Source organism: Chanodichthys erythropterus, chromosome 11, assembly GCF_024489055.1.
Source record: "Chanodichthys erythropterus isolate Z2021 chromosome 11, ASM2448905v1, whole genome shotgun sequence".
NCBI lineage: Eukaryota > Metazoa > Chordata > Actinopteri > Cypriniformes > Xenocyprididae > Chanodichthys > Chanodichthys erythropterus.
This window is the reverse complement of record NC_090231.1, coordinates 10,042,601-10,068,469: the sequence shown is the minus strand read 5'-3', so window position 1 is coordinate 10,068,469 and position 25,869 is coordinate 10,042,601. Positions and strand designations below refer to the sequence as shown.

At 35.1% G+C, this 25,869-nt stretch overlaps 1 protein-coding gene across 1 annotated transcript; it reads right to left on the bottom strand.

The window, feature by feature from the left end:
* Positions 1-4,767: 4,767 nt before the first annotated feature.
* On the bottom strand, positions 4,768-25,487 carry gba2 (glucosidase, beta (bile acid) 2). The gene is made up of 17 exons (XM_067401530.1): positions 25,200-25,487; positions 22,647-22,897; positions 18,971-19,062; positions 18,770-18,885; positions 17,416-17,634; positions 15,706-15,945; positions 14,963-15,219; positions 12,720-12,845; positions 11,956-12,140; positions 10,475-10,579; positions 10,214-10,321; positions 9,845-9,996; positions 9,619-9,725; positions 9,301-9,443; positions 9,028-9,143; positions 6,051-6,242; positions 4,768-5,963 (listed from the first exon to the last, which is right to left on the bottom strand). The coding sequence occupies exons 2-17, from the start codon at positions 22,835-22,837 to the stop codon at positions 5,745-5,747; spliced, it is 2,568 nt and encodes an 855-aa protein (XP_067257631.1). The 5' UTR covers positions 22,838-22,897; positions 25,200-25,487; the 3' UTR covers positions 4,768-5,744.
* Positions 25,488-25,869: the final 382 nt, after the last annotated feature.

Here is a 25,869-nt window from a genome sequence, read left to right as displayed (position 1 = left end):
GATCAGAGAAGACATTTTACCTTCAATACTGTCCCTCTTTCCCTGCTCTCTAAAGCATCTGTCGTGCTCTTTCTTTACATATAGGACCATTTTCCATATTCTCAGGCTATATTTCACAAGGTAGCATTAATGCCTCAAATTTAATTACAGCTTAAGTTTCTGTTATGGAAGAAGATAATGGTAATAATGGGCACCTATTAACGTAGTTTGGATGTGCCAGCTACTCAGGCACATTGTGATCTCATTTTTCATTTAGATAAATCCAAAAGCAGTAACTTATCTTTGTGGGCCTGCAAGTAAAGGCACACATCCGCATCTTCAAGCCAAAGCGAGCACAATGAAGTGTTTAGAGCTTATCTTTTTCATTTTCATGGTACGAATGTTCTTTGTGCTTCATTAATCTCTGATACAGGATAGAATAGGAAAAGGACTCTGGTGTTGCAGACAGTTGTCTTGACTTCAGTTTCACCCTGAATATTCTTCATTTTTATGCTTGTCTTTTTGGGATGACATATGTATTATTAAGGACTATTTTTGTATTATATTGCTATTTATTTTCTAACCTTCGTTTTCTCAGAGTTATGAACAAACATTATTCCAGTAATTCAAAATTATCTGATCTTAACGATTCTCAAAATGTTAAAGGATTAGTTCACTTTCAAATAAAAATTTCCTTATAATTTACTCACCCCCATGTCATCCAAGATGTCCATGTCCTTCTCTCTTCAGTCGAAAAGAAATTAAGGTTTTTGATGAAAACATTCCAGGATTATTCTCCTTATAGTGAACTTCAATGGACTCCAAACGGTTGAAGGTCAAAATTACAGTTTCAGTGCAGCTTCAAAGGGCTTTAAACGATACCAGACGAGGAATAAGGGTCTTGTCTAGCGAAATGACCGGTCATTTTCTAAAAAAAATTAAAAATTATATACGTTTTAACCATAGACGCTCGTCTTGAACTAGCTCTCTTCTTCTTCTTCTCTATTAGAATTCCAGCAGTGTAGACACTGCTAAGTGTATTACTGCCCTCCACAGGTTATAGTTTGAACTAAATTGTCATATACAATATGCTAGTGCAAGTATATAACAGTTAGTTCAAACTTTAACCTGTGGAGGGCAGTAATACACTTAGCAGTGTCTACACTGCCGGAATTCTAATAGAGAAGAAGAAGAAGAGAGCTATTTCAAGACCTTCAACCGTTTGGGTCCAATACGCTCTATGCAAGGTTACTTCCTGGTTGTCGTTAAGCCAGCTCAGGCATTTCTGGTGAACTGTTAGCTGTTCATTCTGTACTCGCTTTACATAAACACAAAACCATCAGTGGTTGACTTTTTAATGTTATATATTTTAATGCAGTTATCACATTTATCTAATTTGCCAATAAACCAGTTTTATTGATTGCAATAAAGACAAAGCTATTGGGAAGCTATTTAAAAATGCCATGTCTGTTTTTCTCCAGCACTTCAAATGTTATTTTTAATGTGATGACCACAAACATTATTTGTTCATCCTCCTGAGATTGTCCTCATTGTACAACCGAACATTTAAAAATGTGGGAAATTCAACATTTGATAGAATAAAAAAGACAATAATTACCACTTTAACCAGCAGGTGGCGGCAAAGTAGCATTTATTTGCGCATATATCAGCCATTTCCTCTAATCGTTTTTCATTTCGTTTTTGACTAAATATTAAACATTATAAAATAACTAGGTTTAAAAATAATTTTTTTCAATGTGAAGTATGAAATGCTTAAAAAATCTCATGAAAAACAATAACTTTTCTTGTGAATGAATGACAGAAAGCGAGCATCGCTCTCTTTGGAATCACAGCAGCTGTCAGTCAGTGCAGCGCAAGATCAATGATTTCAGCACACTTGTAAAAACACACATTTTATTCAATTAATCTAACTAAAGTGCACAATAAATATTTATTTTTTGAAGCTTTTTTCACATAAAAGTGTGAAAACTGATGGTTGAATTGAATTTAGAAGAGGAGGAACAATGAGGTACGTCTTTATTTTTTTGTTTTTTATGCTGTTTTACGTTTGAATAACTAAATTAATGCTATGCCTGACTATTTAAGTGACTATATTCTGATTAGAAACTAAGTACTGATGCTCAACACACCAGCAAATGACATCTCACTGGAAGTTTTCGAGCTGGCTTATAATATTCCGGAAGTTCTAAAGAACAATCCGTGCATATAGTCCATTGAAGTCCACTATAAGGAGAATAATCCTGGAAAGTTTTCATCAAAAACCTTAATTTCTTTTAGACTGAAGAAAGAAAGACATGAACATCTTGGATGACATGGGGGTGAAGAAATTATCAGGAAAATTTTATTTGAAAGTGAACTAATCCTTTAACACAACATTAAAGTCAACATTTTTTTTTAAATGTTATACCTAGTTTCGGAATGTTTAGAAATAAATCAAAAGTAGCTAACATTACCATAATGTTTGCGAAATTATAAAATGGAATGTTCCTTTAACGTTCGCATAACAAAAAAAAAAAAAAAAAGAAAAAAAGAAAAACCTGTTCTGAACGTTCAGTTAACAATCAAAAATAACGTTTTCACATCAAAACATAGCTGGGAATCCATCTATTAGATGTAGATGCTAAAAGACGGTGTTTTCATACCGCCAGTGTGACAATATTGTTTCGTGTTAATTGTTTTGTGAAATTTGTGAGTTGCTCTACCTCTGACTAGCCGTGCGGTACAGTAGCTTGTGCAGTCTGTGAGGGCCATCAATTAATTATCAGCACTCTCATATATTTTTTAACAAGAGTGTTTAAAATAAGACCTAGCTCTGTGTGGCACATCTTACACACACACAAAACAGCGAGTGCACTTTAGACGCCTCTCTAGCAGTCAGGACTGAAGGACTGCACCACAGAGATCTCAGTCTGTACTACTCTGAAGGCTCAAGATAGACCTCTAGCGGTGGCTGATACCAAAACACTAGCACTGCTGCTGTTTTACTCTGGTGTCATGAAGGCAATTATATTATTTCCATGCTGTATTTTATTTCTATGCTGTTTACTGCATATATTGTTGTTAAATGCACGCTATAGGAATCATTAAATGGATTGTACTCTAAAAATGGATTGTTACTCTAAGATTGCCAGGGTTCCCAATCTAGGCATCACATTTGTGATAACTCAAAGAATCATAATTTATACAGCCTACTTTAAGACAAGACCTACAACTCCATTCCTTTGGCCAATATTACAAGCTTTCACAACAAGCTAGGAGTCTGAAAATTGAATATATTCTTATCAAAGTACCCCTAGGACACAATCTCAAGATTCATGAGCTTAGGATGTTTCTATGCGTACACCTACATTATTTGTTTGTTTTAAAATATCTGTATAGTTCTTAATAAGGTTTAGTTTGTTACTGTGATTGATGCTTTTGAAAACTAAATGTCCTCAAACCTTGCATGGGCCTAAGTCAGTGTGTGTCTGAATCATGTCCCAATATAAGAAAAGTGGAAATGACACTTAGGGACAGCTAGACAACTATCTAAATATAATAGCCCCATGGTATCTAGTAACCAACAAACTAATAAACACATGATTTGGGCAGATCTTGCTTTACTTAGTAACATGAGGTTTGACATATGAAGAACCAATCATATTGTAGAATGCTTTGCCATGCTCCTATCCTATATAAACTGTTGTATTGCTGGTGGGATTCTCTGTGTTTGATACGAGGACTTCCGGCTGTGAATAAAGCATATTCTAAGGCATAGTCTGGAGTCTTATTATTAGTCTGATTATTGCTCCTTTACAATGCAACATTTATCTACGGAAGAGGATTAGGGCCAAGCAATAATAAAAAAATAAAACCATCTCGAGATTAAAGTTGTTACATTTTGAGAAAAAAGTCGAGATAAAATGTTGAGAATAAAGTCATTAAATTAAGAGAATAAACTCGTTAAATTACGAGAAAAATCTTGTTAAATTTCGAGAAAAAAGTCAAGATAAAATGTTGAGAATAAACTCGTTAAATTACGAGAATAAACTCGTTAAATTTCAAGAAAAAAGTCAAGATAAAATGTTGAGAATAAACTCGTTAAATTACGAGAAAAAACTCGTTAAATTTCGAGAAAAAAGTCAAGATAAAAATGTTGAGAATAAACTCGTTAAATTACGAGAAAAAATCGTTAAATTTCGAGAAAAAAGTCATTAAATTACGAGAATAAACTCGTTAAATTACGAGGAAGAAACTCCTTAAATTTCGAGAAAAAAGTCAAGATAAAATGTTGAGAATAAAGTAATTAAATTACGAGAATAAACGCGTTAAATTACGAGGAAAAAACTCATTAAATTTCGAGAAAAAATTCAAGATAAAATGTTGAGAATAAAGTAATTAAATTACGAGAATAAACGCGTTACATTACGAGGAAAAAACTCATTAAATTTCGAGAAAAAAGTCAAAATAAATTGTTGAGAATAAAGTCATTAAATTACGAGAAAAAAGTCGTTAAATTATGAGAACAAATTCGACTTGAGTTTTTTTCTCGTAATTTAACTAGTTTATTCTCAACATTTTATCTCGACCTTTTTCTCGAAATCTAACGAGTTTTTTTCTTGTAATTTAACAAGTTTATTCTCATTTTATTTCGAACTTTTTCTCGAAATTTAACAACTTTAATCTCGAGATGGTTTTATTTTGTATTATTGCTTGGCCCTAATCCTCTTCCGTATTTATCATCTTCATTTAGTTTATTTATTTTATTTTATTTATGAATATGTTTTATGGTTTTAGTTAATGAGAATAACCCTGCTTAGAAGTCATATTACATTGTAACATTTTAAAAAGTCCCTTTGAACAGACATAAAAGGGATAAATTACAATTTCAGAACAAAAAAGTTATTTTAAATTGTAATAATATTTCACAATATTACTGTTTTGAATATTTTTGATCAAATAAACGCAGCCTTACTGAGCATCATTGAAAGAATCCATACCGACCCCAAACTTTTGAATAGTAATATGCATTGCTGTGGCTTCCCTAAAAGGTCACAAAGGTCAAATTCACTTCCAGTCAGTGATTTAAATCACACACTAAATCCAGGCTTGCCTCTTGTGCTTCTCAGGGTTTTGAGTTTGATTTTTAACATTGGCCAGCTGCCATTTCCTTATCACCAGAACTTTTAAATACTGCAGAGAAAAGAAATGCCTAATGATGCATGTGAGGAAAAAATGAATCTGATGGCAGTAAACATTCATTCCAATTTACTCAATTATATATCTCTTACAATTCTGTAGAATAATGTACAATACTGACTTGTCAAAGCCTCGGATAGATGATTTATGACACGTACAATGACAGCTATTTAAAAACAAAACAAAAAACTGTCCTTTCTTCAAGCATTCCAATAACTGAAATAAAAACAAAGTGAAAATGATAAAGAATCATTCAATGACCCTACACACTATATCATAATGAACAGCATGCCAGTTCACCAAGACTAGGCCTTTACACTTCCATTTGTAAAACTATAATTTACAGCTGCTACATGGAAGGACTGTGGTAAAGCTTATGCAGTTTTTCAGTGGAAAAGTCATTTTTACAAAATAATGGAAATTAGGTTCAACGGCACGATGACGTTACATCCAAAACTCTTTTACGGTCTTTTAAAGTTCAAAATGCAAGGATTAAGAGGTCACTACTGTATGTTATGGAGGCTTGACAGTGCAAGTTCCCTTCAGCAGATTTTTAAGGCTCCAGCTCAGTCCTGTCCCACATCTTCATCAGTGGTTTTGTTGTGGTTTGGTCGATTGTTCAGTGCATGCTGCATTGCCCAGATGCTCAGAGGTCTCATATAAGCGAGAGAGCGATAGATGCCTTTCTCACAATACGCTTCGGGAGTCTGGAAGGCCATTCCCATTCGCTCCCATACAGCACGGTAACAGCCTTCCGCAGTGCGCAATCCCTCTTCCACCAGGCCCTGGGAGATGCCGAGAGATTTATTAGGAGAAAACTGAACGTTTTGCTTAATCTGAAACCTGATGATATGACCTGAGGTTTGACCTACCTCATGTATCATTGTAGCTGCCAATCCGTACACTACTCCCACCCACACCTCATCTGATTGGACACTGGAACGATCAGGCACACCCTCTGGCCTCATCCCATTCACTGCACCCATCTGCCCGTCTGCAAAGCTCATGACATTGAGGTCAAACACAGACTTCAATGCACTACAAATTTTCTCCTTGGGAAAAGCCTGCACAGAGAAATGGATGTAAAACACAACGCATGTTACGTATTTTCCCTCCAGGACAATCAATCTTCACATGTGAGTGACCCATGCTAAAGTGATGTATTGGTATTTTGGTAACACTTTACAATTAGGTTTAATTCATTACCATTAGGTATCATGAACTAGCAATGCACAATATTTCTACAGCAATTGTTAATCTTTTTATTTCTTTATAGATTTTTAAACATTTCAAGTTGTATAAATTAACATTGAAGGATTAGTTCACTTTCAAGTGAAAATTATCCCAAGCTTTACTTAACATAATCTGAGATATTTTAATAAAGATATTTATTAATTTATCTTTGATTGTGTTCATCAGAAAGAAGAAAGTCATATACACCTAGGATGGCTTGAGGGTGAGTAAAGCTTGGGATAATTTTCACTTGAAAGTGAACTAATCCTTTAATGTATTATGAACGACCATGAATTTACAACGAACAATAGCATCATTTTTGTAATATAAATACATTTACACATAAATATTCACATAGCTGCGTCCCAATTCAGAGGCTGCATTATTCGAAGGCAGAATGCATCACAGCAGTGCGACAAAGGCTGTTCCAATTCGAAGGCTCGTACAAATGCAACAGAACGATGCTGGAATACACTTTTAAAATGTATTGGGTTTCAACATACTCAAATATGTAACAATGCAAATGTAAAAACAAACAAACAAAAAACTTTAAAGATTCAAATTAAAGGTTCAAATGTTGACATATTTTACTAAGATACAATTTTATATGTCTTTATTATCTTTATTGTGTACATAAATGGACCAAGGAGAACATAAGCCTTTTAAATCCGAGCCCTTCGAAGGATGCAGCCTCTGAACTGGGACACAGTTCTTCCATTCATCAGAGAATCCTGAAAAAGAACTGTATCTCTGTTTTCAGAGTTCATTAAACAGCACAACTATTTTCAACTGAGATGATCATAGTATTAATGTATGTTTTTTTGAGCACCAAATCAGCATATTAATGGTTTAATGATTTCTGAAGGATCATCACTGCAAAAAATGCTGTTCTTACTTAGAGTTTTTGTCTTGTTTCTAGTCAAAATATCTTAAAGTTCTTAAATCAAGAAGCATTTTCTTGACAAGTAAAAATTATTTTCTTGTTTTTAGGAAAAATAAGTCAAAATTAAGTGAGTTTTTCCTTAAAATGAGCAAAATAATCTGCCTGTGGGGTAAGTAAAATAATCTTATATCAAATCAAAAATAAGCTATATAATCTTGTTTTCAGTTTCTTTTTTTTTTTTTTTTTTTTTAACTTTATTATGAATACACACAAAACAAAAAGAAAGACAAAAAACACATGAACATTGTCCTGAGAGTGGGCTTCATACATTATTTACAATCAGAAACAAACAAATTAAGGCATAGATTGTGTCCTATTTCAGAAAGTCAATAGCTGGACCCCATCTTCTTTCAAAGGCTGTGACTTTTAGTTGCAGTTGTGCTGTCAACCGTTCCATTAAATAAACTTGTCTTAACTTTTGTATCCATTGCGTAACGGTAGGTGGCTCAGGCTTTAGCCAACAGATTGTTATCATTTTCCTAGCCGTCATTAAGAAGAGACGGAGAAGAAATGCTTGATCTTGTGAAAGGTTGTCTGGAAAAATCCACATTTCCTCCAACATTTGTCACTCATACTACTCTTGGTGAGGAAAGATTTCAACGGAGTCCTGAAAAACTGTTTTCAGTTTCGATTAAGATTATTTTACTTACCCCACTAGCAGATTATTTTGCTCGTTTTAAGGAAAAACAAAGCATTAATTAAAGGCCTATTAAGTAATTTTAGGCAAAAGAGCTGAAAAATGATCAAAAATGAGGATTTAATGGTTCATCACTTTCGACCAATAGGTGGTGCTGTGACCAAATTCATGTGGTATGGTCAGATTGAGGTGACAATGACACTTGCAAAGTTTGGTGTCAATATGTCAAAGCATTTCAGAGATACAGCTTCAAGAGCGATTTTTGCATCATGCCTCAAATTCTTTGCTCTAGTATACGAAAACGGTTTGACGTATCGACTTGAAATCCATAACTTTTTGTCGGCATGGTCTGAAGATGATACGGTTCAATTTGGGTGGAAATAGCCGATATGGGAAAATTGGATTTCATTCGACTCGGCATGATGCCCCAAATCCAATGAGGAAAGTTATGATTTTTGGAAAAATCCATCAGAAGTTATAAGCAAAAATAGCAATTTTTCGTATCTCTGGACCAGTAGGTGGTGCTGTGCCGAAACACTGCATGTTGCCTCAAGTCATGCTTGTGATGACATGTACCAAGTTTGGTCTGAATACGATAAAGCTTTGCGGAGATACAGCCTCAAGTCTATTTTCGCAAGCACTACGTACAATTCTTTCGCGTGTTTTTCGAAAACGGTTTGAGAAATCGACTTGATTTCCATAACTTTTTGTCGGCATGGTCTGAAGATGATCTGGTTCAATTTTCGTGAAAAACTCCAGGAGGAGTTCGGAAAAGTATGTTTTTCAGAAAATTCAAAATGGCGGAAATTTGCTATAGACACAGATCAGACTGTCCTCTAACTGTGTGCCAAATTTCACAACTTTCGGTTCTATGGGCTGCCATAGACTCCCAGAGCGGAAGAAGAACAATTAAAAAGAACGCCAACAATAACAATAGGTGCCTCCGCACCTTTGGTGCTTGGTCCCTAATTATTTTAAATGAAAATAAAGTGGTAAAAATACAGACAAATGTTTGCAAAATCTTTCTCAGGCTGACCTGGTAGTCACCATCCCCAAGTCCAGATGCCCTGAGGAACCAATGGCCTGCACACTGGTCTGACATCACACTGTTGGACAGACTCTGTCCACTGCTGTCATAATTGTAGTATTTGCCTATTAGAGAAAGACATTCCAAATGATACCTCAGTATAGAAACAAACCTAACGGAAGACTGAACATCCATACTATGAGCATATAAATAGCATGAGAATAGTTTTTAATATGGAATGTAAAAATACATTGAAATAGCACTGTGTATGCTTACACTCACCGTTCCACAGGAGTCTGTCAAAGGCTGCACTTCCTCTCTCTAAAATATCTCTGTATCTCTGATAAACAGACTCACAATTCAGCATACGTGCCATTTTACACATCATGCACACTGACGCAAGCCACAGACCGCCACAGTATGCACTGGAAGAGCAGAAACACAAGGGTTACTTGAGCTGCTACACAGGATATTACAAAACTTATGTCATGATACAGGTTTTTTTTTTTAATATAATTTAAAAATAAAAATCAAATAGTTTAAATATTCTGAGAAATTTCATTTATATAAAACTAAATAAAAAACATCCTAAGCCCCAACCTGGGTCCTGTCACCTTCCATCCATCATATGTCTGGTCTGCATAGCCAGAATTTTCTATCAGCCCATCACCATCCTTATCAAACTTCAACTCTGTTTCCATGACTGTCTGAATAAGCCAGAATATCAGATGTTAAAACACTTGGCACTTGATAAGTGCCTCTACATTCACATAAACAGAAAATATGATGCTATACAAACTACTAAAATATAACACAAACAACTCACTTGGCATATAGGCCACATGTCCTTCAGATACTGCTCATCCTGAGTCAGGTGATAGTCTCGGAACACCTGAAGTACAAACTTCAAGTTCAGATCCTTCCAGTCGGCTGTATCGTGGATCAAGTAAGCATTGACACGAACCCATGGCTCATCGTCTGTTTGAAATCAAAGAGTAGGTTTTATTGAGATACAGTAGCTACAATGAGACACTCAAATGTATCTCGTAATTAAACATGAAGCTAAATACCTTGTAAGAAAAAAATTAATATGAGGTTCAAGATGATGACAAATTTAATTTTAGGTGAATTCTCTTTCTGTCTTTGCCACAACCAACATGTGTGAATTCATGGTATCCTATTATGCACAACTGACCAGGGTCTCCAATGTCATGAGGTACAACGTCCCGGGTCTTGACTGGGGAGTACTGTCCATCCATTAGATTTAACCTCTTTGTAGGGTCATGCTGAACGACACTACCAGCTGAATAAAAGAGAAAGAGATTTAAAGAAACATAAAATGCAAAACAGAATGGGAGAGTATCAACAAATTAATTTAAAACACAAAACGCACATTATTACTAATGAATTTAAATGCTGTCATCAATGTTGTCAGAAAAATGGAAGTTTAGCTCACCAATATCATACTGCAGACTCAGAGCCAGCTTGGGCCAAAGCATGATGAGAGCGAATGAAGCATAGAAGTGCACGTCATACGTGTTATACATCCTGTACTCCTGACCTGGGACCAGACAGTGAGAAACACACAATTGATTTAAACTTAGTAACTGAGATCTAAAGTATGAAAATTTGTCTGATTAGAACCAGTGGTGTAATAATTAACTATGACTAAAACTATTTAAAACAATGGCACTGACATATTTTAAAATGTCAGTATAAGTTTCTTTCAGTTAAAACAGCTCAAACATGCATTTTAGTCTGGGACTAGGCTTAAAGGGTTAGTTCATTTGTGTTTTACCAACGCCGACAGATGAAAGGATTCAGTGGAATCAATTCAATGGAATCAGTTCAATGGAACGAATTCCGGAAGAGAAGACAATGCTGAATAAAGTCGTAGTTTTTGTTATTTTTGGACCAAAATGTATTTTCAATGCTTCAACAAATTCTAACTGACCCACTGATGTCACATGGACTACTTTGATGTTTTTATTACCTTTCAGGACATGGACAGTTTACTGTACATACATTTTCAATGGAGGGACAGAAAGCTCTCGGACTAAATCTAAGATATCTTAAACTGTGTTCCGAAGATGAATGGAGGTCTTACGGGTTTGGAACGACATGAGGGTGAGTCATTAATGACATCATTTTCATTTTTGGGTGAACTAACCCTTTAAGCCTCATCTGTGAAATGGGGGTAAAATTACTAAAACTAAAATAAAAATGTATTAAAGCTATATAGAAATATAAAAAAATACTAATAAAAAACTAATAGAAATGACAAAAGCACATAAAAAATGACTGACTAAAACTAAAACTGAAATAAAATAAATTAAAGCTATATAGAAATATAAGAATACTGATAAAAAAAATAATAAAAATGACAAAAACACAATGACTAATACTCAAAAAATTATATTCAAAACTCCATAATAAAGGCCTTCTGAAGCGAAGCGAAGTATTTGCGTAAGAAAAATAGCATAACTGATGTCGCGTCATTTGAATACGGAAGGCGTAGGACGTAGCATAAGTGTTTTGAACTGCGAGAGTTTTACACTTTCTTCGTAAGTTGAATACAGAAGGCGGTCTGGTGGAAGCTAGATATTTTACTTTATAACTTGTTTAATATGGATATTTTTCTTACGTAAACGCATCGCTTCACTTCAGAAGGCCTTTATTAACCCCTTGGAGCCGGGTGGAGTACGTTTATGACGTATATGGATGGAGCTTCAAACTGGTTGGTCCGGTTCACTGCCATTATGAAGCTTGGAAGCGTCAGCATGTTTATTAATATAACTCAGATTGTGTTCATCAGAAATAAGAAAGTCATATACACCTAAGATGGCTTGAGGGTGAGTAAAGCTTGGGGTAATTTTCATTTTAAAGTGAACTAATCCTTTAAGGTAAATGTTGAATGTTACAGCCCTACTGTCGTACCCTCAAGGTAAGCGAATCGGCCGTACTCCTTGACAACTTCAGGTTGGGCTGGAAGCCCCCCGTCCTCAGGACGAAGCCCACCGCTGATATCAGCGTCCTCTGGAAGCTCCACCCACACAGTTCCACCATCCACAACAAAGTAGAGCTCATTAAACAGAGCAGATTTATACCAAGACGGAAGAGACCTAGAAGAACACAGTGTTTAGGTCTACCGGTGAGTGCTAGATTTTAATAATATGAAACACAAAATTAATCCTGAAATAAATTATTTCACAAAACATTTAGTAAATATAGAAAATGTGCTTTGTCCAATGACAAGGCTGTCAGTAAATTTTAAAACTGACACGACAAAGTTATACCAAGCTGGCATGGATATCGCTGAAACCGCTAATTTCAAAATGGCCAAACATTAACAAATTAATCAGCCTTACAACTGAAAAGAATAGCTGCCTTATGTTGAAACAAAGGTGGACACTCAGAATTAGGATGCTGCATGTGACTGGGGCAATACCACTCAAAAATCACAATTCATTCTATATAAAAAGCACTTAACAGTATGGTGAAACAAAAGAGTAATATGCATAAAATGACATATAATAGTTAGTCAAATCAATTTACAAGACAGATGACTGCTTGCTTACACACAGTCCTTTGTAAATAATAAGAGTCACACAAATCAGCCGTGAACTTGATTAACTGATAGGGCACGCTGTTACGCCATCAAGCTTGACATTTTTCAAGGGGGAAATGACATTTCTTTTTACCCATCCTGTAGAATCGGCCTCTGCCACTCATCAATGCTCTCCTCCCATTTACTGTAGTGTGTGAGCGCATAGTGAGACAGAGACGGGGCAGCGTCTCCTTTAGTGCCATAATAACGCGTGTATCTCCTGAAACGAACACCATACACACACAGTTATTATTTCATAGCATCAAAGTGTATCATTTCCTCATCTCAAAATCATATATTGCATAAACAAAATGAAGCATATTTCTAGAACCATTAAGATCTTCATATAACAATTAAGCACATTATTCCCAATTCCCATTATTTTTGTAATGCAACAAAGTCTCATTCTCATCAACATAATGCAAACAAAAGTAATGACATTTTTTAAATTTGTAGTATTTATGCATCGTTTCCTACGTTCTCCGAGATTAAACGAATCATCAGTGCTGCTGTTATATGAATTTGTATGGAGCACAAACTGTGACCCTTCAGAAGTTTCCTGATGTTTTCTGAGCTCAATTTATTATGAGCATCTTCCTTTCATGAAGCTTACATCACAGCCACACCACTTCCTTTTTAAAAATCTCTTGAAATCGCTTGACAAGTGCTGTTTCCTTTTGAAACATGAAGCATGAAAAAGACATATCAAAGTGTTTGTGCCTTGATTTAAGACATTAAGTTCTTTTATCAATATTTTTTCTCAATTAAGAGAACTGAAAATCATCTCTGTCTACATTAAAGGTGCCCTAGAATTAAAATTTTTATTTATCTTGGCATAGTTGAATAACAAGAGTTCAGTACATGGAAAAGACATACAGTGAGATTCAAACTCCATTGTTTCCTCCTTATATAAATCTCATTTGTTTAAAAGACCTCCGGAAAACAGGCGAATCTCAACATAACACCGACTGTTACGTAACAGTCGGGATCATTAATATGTACGCCCCCAATATTTGCATATGCCAGCTCATGTTCAAGGCATTACACAAGGGCAGCCAGTATTAACGTCTGGATGAGCACAGCTGAATCATCAGACTAGGTAAGCAAGCAAGAACAATAGCGAAAAATGACAGATGGAACAATAATAACTGACATGATCCATGATAACATGATATTTTTAGTGATATTTGAGAATTGTCTTTCAAAATGTTTCATTAGCATGTTGCTAATGTACTGCTAAATGTGGTTAAAGTTACCATCATATTCACGAAGACAAGACTGTCGTTATTTTCATTTTTAAACACTTGCAGTCTGTATAATGAATAAACACAACTTCATTCTTTATAAATCTCTCCAACAGTGTAGCATTAGCCGTTAACCACAGAGCACAGCCTCAAACTCATTCAGAATCAAATGTAAACATCCAAATAAATACTATACTCACATAATCCGATGTATGCATGCCGCATGCATGACGAACACTTTGTAAAGATCCATTTGAGGGTTATATTAGCTGTGTGAACTTTGTTTATGCACTGTTTAAGGCAAGCGCGAGCTCCGTGGGCGGAGAGCGCGAGCATTTAAAGGGGCCGCAACCTGAATCGGTGCATTTCTAATTATGCCCCGAAATAGGCAGTTAAAAAAAAATTATTAAAAAAAATCTATGGGGTATTTTGAGCGAAACTTCACAGACACATTCAGGGGACACCTTAGACTTATATTACATCTTGTAAAAAAATGTTCGATGGCACCTTTAAAGACTATACTGGGACATACAGACATTTATTTGAAATAGAATGTTTTTGTAACAATGTAAAAGTCTTTACTGTCACTTTTGATCAATTGAATGCACCCTTGATGAATAAAAGTATTAATAATAATAAAAAAAAAAAACCTTACTGACTGATCCAAAATGTACAGAGAATGAAAGAAAGATTAGAGAGCAGATCAAAGAACAAACACAAGTTTTGTGTCACCATTTGTTGAAAATGCCGAAAAAAGTGAAAATAATCCACTTTTTTAAATCATTAAAATATTTATACATCATGGTCTAATTCATCTGGATTCTCTGAACTGAAATAATTTCCCCCTGCACAACTTAATGCTGCTGTTTGCATTAAAAATTTACAGTTGTTCACTTCTCGGAAAACAGGCCAAATATTTTGATGACTCATGGTGCTCTGCACAATTTTTTGTCCAATCAAATGCTCTCTAGAATGAGAATCTCCCTCCCACTGATAGCCAGCCAGCAAGTAGCAAATCATGGATCATGACAGTGATGTATTTATAAGCTCCATGAAAGGAAGAGATTTATCATTTGTTCATTTGTACACATACCTGACATATATTCTCTCTCTGGAGCCAAATGCGATTTTAGGCATATCCCAGGCCAAGCTGAACTCCACACTGCTGTGATTGTTAGCAGGCACCGAGCAGCTCACAGCCAGGGCTGCCGCCACTTCCTCCCCTTTCTGTGTGGGTGTGCTGGAGTCCTTAGGCGAGTCGAGCCGTCCATCGGTCATGAGGTCACTCCACAGAGCACTACAGGTTCCCTTTGGGCTAAACGCTGTCTGGTGACTGATCTCTCGGTCAGACTAAAATAAAGTGAAACTTTAAATAATGAGGGGAAGCACAACAACAGTCTCAAAACCTAGTGAGATTTTAAAGGAGAATTCACCATCACCATTTTAATTCTGTCATAATTTAATGTCATTACAAACCTGTATGTCTTCAGTAGAACATAAAATATAGTTTGAAGAATGTTTAATATATAAAATGACACTCATTGGGGTCCAAATTAACATTGGACTCCACTGACTTTCAAAAACACTTATATTTTTTTGTGTGTGTGTTTCACAGTAGAATGAAATGCAATCAACAGTAATCAACAGCTGAAGCTGTCTTTAACATGTCTTTCACATTTATAATACTCTTATTTGCACAGGAAATCGGGAGCTCACATAGTACAGCGAGCTGATGGTGGAACCTGTTTGGCATGATTCTTTTGTCTGTGAGGAGTTGTTTTCCTGCATTTACTATAAGCAAAACCTGGTGCTTATAGATTTACACTGATGCATTACCTTTTCTCTTGCAGCTATACACAGAGTGTAAGGGTTGACAGGCGTCTGGTGATGTAGTAAAACCCCAGACACCGATTCTCCCTCTTTTTCAAAGTGAAATGGTTCATTCCAGTGGCCCCCACTCTTATCATCTTCATGGCCTGACCCATTAACCATCGTGAACATTATGGAAACATCAAGAGCGTAGTCGTTCTTATTCTCAATGTCCCACACAAACACAGCCACAGGAAGACTGGAGTCCTGAGAAAGACAAAAAGAAATTTGTTTGGAAGCTGCAAATTTGGTGGATTAAAATTTGAAAACAAAACTCACACAATTTTTATGTATGTATTTCACATTATTACTAAAAAAGAAATTCGTTTTGAAACAGCAAATTTCATCTACTACAACATATAAAAAAATGTTTTCCACTTTTTATATATTTTAAAGGTGCCGTAGAATCAAAAATTGAATTTACCTCGGCATAGTTGAATAACAAGAGTTCAGTACATGGAAAAGACATACAGTGAGTTTCAAACTCCATTGTTTCCTCCTTATATAAATCTCATTTGTTTAAAAGACCTCCGGAAAACAGGCGAATCTCAACATAACACAGACTGTTACGTAACAGTCGGGATCATTAATATGTATGACCCCAATATTTGCATATGCCAGCCATTCAAGACATTAGACAAGGGCAGCCAGTATTAACGTCTGGATGTGCACAGCTGAATCATCAGACTAGGTAAGCAAGCAAGAACAACAGCGAAAAATGGCAGATGGAGCAATAATAACTGACATGATCCATGATTACATGATATTTTTAGTGATATTTGTAAACTGTCTTTCTAAATGTTTCGTTAACATGTTGCTAATGTACTGTTAAATGTGGTTAAAGTTACTATTGTTTCTTACTGTATTCACGGAGACAAGAGCCGTCGCTATTTTCATTATTAAACACTTGCAGTCTGTATAATTCATAAACACAACTTCATTCTTTATAAATCTCTCCAACAGTGTAGCATTAGCCCTTTAGCCACGGAGCATAGCCTTAAACTCATTCAGAATCAAATGTAAACATCCAAATAAATACTATACTCACAGGAATCGAAGCATGCATGCAGCATGAATGATGAACATCTTGTAAAGATCCATTTGAGGGTTATATTAGCTGTGTGAACTTTGTTTATGCACTGTATAACTGCACTTATAGTCGAGAGCTCGGGAGGGCAGGGAGCGAGAGATTTAAAGGGGCCGCGCGCTGAATCGGTGCATAGTTAATGATGCCCCAAAATAGGCAGTTAAAAAAATTAATTAAAAAAAATCTATGGGGTATTTTGAGCTGAAACTTCACAGACACATTCAGGGGACACCTTAGACTTATATTACATCTTGTAAAAATCATTCGATGGCACCTTTAAACTTAAACTCATTCCTGTGATGGTGAAGCTGAATTTTCAGCAGCCATTACTCCAATCTTTAGTGTCACATGACCTTTCAGAAATATTTTCTAATATGCTGATTTGGTGCTCAATAATTTTCTTCAGTATTATCAATGTTGAAAACAGTTGTGCTTTTTACAAAGTGTGAGGCATTTGTTTCAGGATTCTTTGACGAACAGAAAAGAGCAGCATATATTTAATACAGAAATTTGTAGTATAATAAATGCTTTTATTGTCACTTTTAATAAGTCATTGTTGAATAAGTGTGTGTGTACAATGTGCTTGTCACCTTGTAGTCGTGAGGGATGACAGGTGACACCTGCCTGCAGGTGAGTGTGACGTTCTGGCCAGGCAGGTGGTAGACGGTCCAGGCTCGTGGGTACAGGGCATGGTAAAAGGCGTATTCACCACAATAACCCCAGTTCCAACCATGAAGAGTTGAGGGTCGCTCTGTGGACAACACCTGCTGGTATACTGTCTGACCCCCCCTGCGCAGACATACTGTAAACTAGGAGATAAAGATAGTTAAAACAGACTTAAAATGGGTGAAGGAGAGATCTGAACACCTGCATATATAACAACACACACTTGCCCATAATTATGTTTTACATACCAACAGACTAATTGATTTACTCATTTTTCAGAGTCATAATGAATACTAAATACTAGTTAATACACCTATATTTACACATACACTACCGTTCAAAAGGTTGGGGTCTGTAAGATTTTTTTAACTGTTTTTGAAAAAAAAAAAAATCTCTTATGCTCACCAAGGCTGCATTTGTTTGATCAAAAATACAGTAAAAAACAAACATAATATTGTGAAATATGGCAAAGCTTATTTTTCAGCTGCCATTGCTCCAGTCTTCAATGTCACATGATCCTTCAGAAATCATTCTTGTATGGTGATTTCATTATCAAGAAATATTTATTATCAATGCTGAAAACAGCTGAGCATCTCAATATTGATGTGGAAACCATCATGATTCTTTGATGAATAGAAAGTACAAAAGAACATACAGTATTTATTTGGAATATTTAAAAAAAAAAAAAAAAAAACATTATAAATGTCACTTTTGATCAACTGAATGCATCCTTGCTAAAATCCTTTTGAGGAACACAAAGATGTTGTTCACCCCTTGCTGATGTTGGCAAGGAAGGCCATTATGAATAAATGGGTTGGAGATAGCCCCCCCACTGTATAGGGATTGGTTAGCTATGATAAAGGATCTTATATCTTTGGAAAAACTTAGGTTCCATCTTATGAGTAAACTCAAATCATTTAATAAAATATGGAAAGAACCATTGAAGTCTCTAGGGATTATTGAAGATTACAGTATACACCCATAAGGGGGAAATTGTTGTATAAATTTATATTTCCCTGTTTATTTGGCTATTTATATATATGCTAATGTAAATTGGATATGATTTATTTTCCCTCCATTGTGTAATTAGAATATATATGGCTATATGGCTCCATTCCCCCCTTTCCCTTTTTTTTCTTATTATTTGGTGTAATTTTGGTATGTTTATGGTTGTGTGTAGTGCTGGTTGTTCTTGATGTGTACAATTAAAAAATAAATAAAAAATAAAATAAAAATCTTACTGAATTTAAACTTTTGAATGGTAGTATGGCTTTTTACCTGGTTAGCAGTAACGGTTTTGTAGTGGTACATTCCGGGATTTAGTTGCCACCGGCAGAAATCCCCCCTCCATCCACGTGTGATACTGCCTCCCCCAATGCCACCAAGAGGAGCACCTGCACGAAAAACTTCCTCCATTACACGGAGTCATTTTAAGAGTTCTGTTATTGCTTTGATACTTCTGTTTGTCTTTGCCCTTACCATAAATTTGGTTCAGTGGTAAAGCCCTAAACATATCAATAAAAGGAGCCTTCTTCTCAACCTGGGTCTTTTTGTACCACCATCTCAGATACCTGCTCAGACAAACATAAAGCAAGGAGAAATTTACAAAACTGACCTTTCTCTCTATAACACAATATTAAGTCTTTAAGTGATATTAATGAACAGTGAAGATGGGTAACTGAGACTTTGTTGAATATAGTAACATGTATCTATGTGTATAAATCACAATTCAACTTCTTAAAGGTGCAGTAAGCAATTTCAGAAAAACTCTGTTGAAAGTGGCTCAGACCGAGCAGCACCACAATAAACTCGAAGCCAATCAGCAATAGGAGGCGTATACATTCATAATGGTGGAGGAGAGAGAGTGAGCAAGAGGGAGCTTTGATGAAAGACTGTAAAAAGAGATATGGCTGAGAGACATTACAAAAAAGAAAAGACTTAAAGGGTTAGTTCACCCAAAAATGAAAATAATGTCATTTATTACTCACCCTCATGTCGTTCCACACCCTTAAGACCTTCGTTCATCTTCGGAGCACAAATTAAGATATTGTTGATGAAATCCGATGGCTCAGCGAGGCCTGCATAGACAGCAATGACATTTCCTCTCTCAAGATCCATAAAGGTACTAAAAACATATTTAAATCAGTTCATGTGAGTACAGTGGCTCAATATTAATATTATAAAGTGACAAGAATATTTTTTGTGTGCCAAAAAAACTAAATAATGACTTTTTAACAATATATAGTGATGGCCGATTTCAAAACACCGCTTTGGAGCGTTATGAATCAGTCGAATCATGATTCGGATCGCGTATCAAACTGCTGAAATCACGTGACTTTGGCGCTCCGAACCGCTGATTTGATTCGTAAAGCTCCAAAGCTTCATGAAGCAGTGTTTTGAAATTGGCCATCACTAGATATTGTTAAAAATGTGTTTATTTTTTGTGCGCAAAAAAAAAAAAAAATAAAAATCTGGTCCCTTTATAATATTAAGATAAAACCACTGTACTCACATGAACTGATTTAAATATGTTTTTAGTACATTAATGAATCTTGACAGAGGAAGTACCATTGCTGTCTATGCAGGCCTCGCTAAGCCATCGGATTTAATCAAAAATATCTTAATTTGTGTTCCGAAGATAAAGATATTTTCATTTTTGGGTGAACTAACCCTTTAAGTAGGAAGGCCTAAAAAAATGGATGCCGAGGTTGTGTTGTGAGTGTGTGCTGCTTGTATATACTAGTGTATGTCATTTTTTGTACTTCCTTGTCATTCGTTCATCATCTTTGCTTTATTTTTCATGAAGTTGTATTTTGCTTTGCTTCTGCTATGATAAAGAGATATTCCCTCTTGCAATGAAGGAAGGGGAGTGTTTGTTTGGGTTGATTTCAAAGATCAAGTGTTCAACAATGATTCTCAGAAATAGCTTTAATCGCTGCACCTTTAAATTGGACTTGATCGCACCACAACAAAGTCAGTCCTAATAATTAACCTCTCTAACATATACAACATTTCTGTTTAGTCACTCTCAAACAACTCCATCCAACTCATTCCTTTCTGTCTCGCTCATTCTCCCGCTATAATGCACACGCAGCTGTTTTCAGTCGTCGCACTCAGCACAACAGCGCTTAGAAACAGAGACTGATTCACACAAACATAACAGGACAGATGGCATTATGGGAAAGACGGAAAAAGCTGTCAACTGTCTCTGTTTTTCTTTCCATTGTCTGTTCATTGCTGATGTTATTTTTTATATTTTCGCATTAAAAATGTGCATCCTTCACCTACTATGAAGGGTTAGCTGTGGCTCTATGCTAGTATGGACTGTGATCACTCAATCAAGTGTGATAAAGACTAAGCAACATGAATACAGTCTTTACATACTGAAATAGAGTTTCTGAAACGCACAATAAAGATTTATAAAGCTCATGACAGTTTTTGTGTCAGTCATTAATGTGGAATAAAACACCACACAGGGACAATATTGACTGATACAGACAATGATTAACCAGCTTCAGTGGAAAATTCCATGCAGCAATAGCTCGATGTTGGAGAAAAATTAATAGTGTCAAACAACAGTGTCTAAACCCAAGCCAAAAGTGATCAAGCTGTTTATTGCAAGACCGTTCTTGAGGAAGAGAGGAACTTCATAGAAATGTATTAGTTACAATGTAACAGTCTAACTATTTAGAGAAGAATAACAGCCTCACCTGGCACATGTAAATAGAGGTTGATTGTAAAGATTTCATTACTCATGTCAATGACAGTGCTGATCGCCCACATAATGCTATAACAGATACTAACCCCTAAACCTAACCTACACCCTAACCTTCAACTGGTTTGGAGAAAAAAATGCATCCACTACATATTGGATTTAATGCAGTACATCACTGAACTACAGGCTGCAGTGAGGACATCTTGAGTTTAAAGGGTTAGTTCACCAAAAAAAATAAAAAATGATGTCATTAATTACTCACCGAAGGTCTTACGTACAAAAGAGGATTAGGGCCAAGCAATAATAAAAAAATAAAACCATCTCGAGATTAAAGTTGTTAAATTTCGAGAAAAAAGTCGAAATAAAATGTTGAGAATAAACTCATTAAATTACGAGAAAAAAACTTGTTAAATTTCAAGAAAAAAGTGGAGATAAAATGTTGAGAATAAACTTGTTAAATTAGGAGAAAAAACTCATTAAATTATGAGAATAAACTCATTAAATTAGGAGAAAAAGTTGTTAAATTATGAGAACAAATTCGTTAAATTATGAGAAAAATGTCATTAAATTATGAGAAAAAAGTCAAGATAAAATGTTGAGAATAAACTCATTAAATTATGAGAATAAATTCACTAAATTAGGAGAAAAAAGTCGTTAAATTATGAGAACAAATTTGTAACTTTTTTCTCATAATTTAATGACTTTATACTCAACATTTTATCTCGAATTTTTTCTCGAAATTTAACGACATTTTTCTTATAATTTAACGAATTTGTTCTCGTAATTTAACAACTTTTTTCTCGAAATTTAATGACTTTATTCTCAACATTTTATCTTGACATTTTTCTCGAAATTTAACAAGTTTTTTCTCGTAATTTATCCAGTTTATTCTCAACATTCTATTTCGACTTTTTTCTCGAAATTTAACGAGTTTTTTCTCGAAATTTAACAACTTTAATGTTGAGATGGTTTTATTTTTTTATTATTGCTTGGCCCTAAACCTCTTCCATACTTACGGGTGTGGAACAACATGAGGGCGAGTAATAAATGACAGAATTTTCATTTTTGGGTGAACTAACCCTTTAACTAGTATGTGAGATACAATAAACAGAATGAGTTGTCCTCTTTTTATAAAGATGTTATCAATTACCTTAAAACACTGGTTGATTAAAGCTGGCTACTAAGAACCAAGTGGAAAAGGTTTAGCAGAAGGGAATGTAAACATGTCAAAATAGAACCACTTAACAACATTTCCTGTTCCTATTTCAACTATATAAGCCTTTGAGATATATAGAATGGTCTATTTTAACAGCCTATGATGTGAAGAAAATAGTCTATTCTTTAGTAAATTGTGCTTACTATAGTTGAAATGAGAAAAACCAAATGAATGAACAAGTAAATCTGGGGATCCTCTATTGAAATATGTATTGTTAAACATACCTGACACCTAAAGAAAGATGCATAATCATGTTGGATATGGAGACATCTTTGGCTTGAAATGGTTTCCGCTTCTCTTTGAACTCGTGTGCCAGACATATCCGCCATCCATCCTTGGGGACACCAAATCCTGTTTCTGTAGAAACGTACCGGCTCATCAGCTCGGCTAGAGATGTCCTGTCGTTTAAATCCATAGTCCAAAGCTCTCAGATCACCAGACCAAACGAGAAGTGTAAAAATCGGCTCTCTAAATCCTTTAAAAAATGCAAAATAGATAAAAGTGTTAATCCATATAGGCTATTCCCTTTATTTAAAGTCTAAAGCAATAAACAACCTTGATTTGACACATGATGAATCTAAACATGTCATCTTGCCTACTGCGTTGTGCAGGTAAGAGCTGAGATCACGTTTGATCTGCATGCACAGGCAGGTAATCTACATACGAACACAAAGTACACCTGTCACCAGGGTGATGGAGCGACAGAGTTCAGCTGCCAGCAACAACCATGTTCTTGGGGATGTAATCTGATCCCTTACTGTTCAATTAACTAACAAACCTTGCCCTTTCCTTCATTTCACCCCTACTCCAGGCAAATGTAACCTTTTCCGTATGGTACAATTCACCTGGTCAAATTAATAACATGTCTGCACACCCTAAGCCTGTTTTGAGATTCTCGAATGCACTTAACACTTCAAATCATACAACGTCATGACATAACCTACTGCACTAAAATCCACTGCAATAATATTTAAAAAATAATAAAATAGAACTATAATAATAACTAATTTTAAAATATATATATGAAGACTTCAGATGCAAAAGCCTCTAAGTGCCGTCTGAAATGAGCATTTTTATCAAGCTTGTATGTTGATGTTCAGTTATTTAACTTTAATGGCATTGAAAAGGACCTATTAATTGCCATTAAAGTGAAATTACTGAACCTAAACATACAAGCTTGATAAAAATGCTCATTTTAGAAGAAAATTTCAGATGACACTTAGAGGTTTTTGCATCTGAAGTCTTCATCAGTGGTGTATAAAGTACTCGAAAACCATACTTGAGTAAAAGTATAGATATCTTACCAGAAAATGACTTTGGTAGAAGTTAAAGTCACTGTTTAGAATGTTACTTGAGTAAAAGTTTTAAAGTATGTGATTTTTTTTGTACTTAAGTACATACTTAAGTATTAAAAGTAAAAGTATATGTAAAATATAAAAGGAGCAAAAAAATATTATTAAAAATTGTTCTATACACAGTTTGAGCAGCAAGATTGTGTTCAATTTGAACTCTTTCTTACATTTTGATTCTTTGAATTAAAAAAATAGCTAAATGTTTATTGTAATTTTTAAATATAAAAAATACTAATATATTAACTATACATTGAGCATTCATGTTATTTCATAATGCAACATAACTAATGTAAGAGACAACTTTAAAATGTTAAAATGTAAATGTTGAAATTAACAATGAACAATACTTTTATTAACCTTATTTAATGTTACAAAGGACTCTTATTGTAAAGTGTTACTATTTCATATAAATCCAAACAGTCATGCTTAAAAATTCTTTACACACAAACCATCTTTACACACAAAGGCATAGCATGGGTCTATTATATGTATACTTTCACACATTATTTGCCTCTATTTTAGAAAACTTGATGTTTATATAACCAAAATATGTAAAGAACTGAAATCGAATCGGAGTAAAAGTAAAAGTTGACAGAAATATAAAAACTGAAGTAAAGTACAGATTCTCCCAAAAAATACTTAGGTACTGTATTATTACTTCATTACATTACACCACTGGTCTTCATATATTAAAATGAGTTATTATTATGTTATTAATTTGGCCAGGTGAATAGTCCAAAGCTCTCAGATCACCAGTCCGAACCAGAAGTGTAAAAATCGGCTCCCTAAATCCTTCAAAAAATTGCAAATAATCCATATAGGTTATTCCCTTAAAGGCTAAAGCAGTAAACAACCTTGATTTGACACATGATGAAAATAGATGAAAAAGCTCTGTCCCATATTTTATCCATGATTTCTCACCTTTACAAAAAAACAGAACATTCCTTAAACCTCTGACATTTCTTTCTTTTTCTTTTTTTTTTTGTAATCATGATTCTTTTCTGCTGTAGTTTTCCATTCATTTTTTACACTTTTGTTAATTTTTTATTTACTGTATTTAAACATGTCCCAAACTCTGGTCAGTGTCGTAAAAACTGTATAGGCAACAGCTTATAGAAAAATTAAATCAATTGATTTTATTAGGCCTACCTTCTTAGACACACAATCATCCTGTTTGTTTTACTTTTAAAAATAGTAAAACTTCATTTTCGGCCTATTTAGGAAACGGAGCACCTTTACAGAATCGGGTAAGTCACATTCAATGGGAGATCTATTGCAATAATGTCCAATAATGCTTCTGCACCTCATCGCCTCTTTCTAAACTTCTGGTTACTTATCATATTTGCTTTTTAGACTTCCATATGCATAATTAATGTCTTTCCCATTGTTATCTAACCCACAATGTACAGTGTAGATCTCTCTTACCCTCGCCTGCGCGTCAGTGGCGAGCTGCACTTGTTTTGACGCTCGCCAGCATGACCGTGTCAGTAGAGCCACCCGGTGTCCCTGCGGCTGCTGCTGTTCCACCTTTTTGCGGCTTGATTTTGGGAAAATGTTTCAAAGTGAACAGCAATAGCTAAGTTGAACAGTCGAAAGCATATATTTAGCATTCATAAGACGGTAAAGAACACATATTCTTATGCAGAACAGCAAATCGCCATCTCTTAATAATGAACTGGTCAAAGTCCGAGATCAATTCCCAGTGATAATGCAGTACAGTAGGGCCTTCTGTTGGCTTAAACCATTGAGCACACACTCGGGGGAGCGACTTCCAGCAGTCTCGTCATCTCAGTATTTGACAAAGAAACATACACCTAGTTCTGTATATATATATATTGTCACATAAGCCATCACTTGACTATTAAAACAATTAAACGTTACATTTTCCTTATCAGTTTTGTTTTGATGAAAACAGACCACCCCTTTTTATTTTTGGTTTGGAACTTCTACGTCACATTTGCCACGGAGCCAATGCGAGTGGCTGATCGCGAGTGCTCGTTTCTTCGAATCGGTTCTTTTGAACAGTTTGCTTCAAAGATCCTGACAAACTAAGCCCTCTGATATGTTTTATTCTAAAACGTTTTATTAAAGCCAC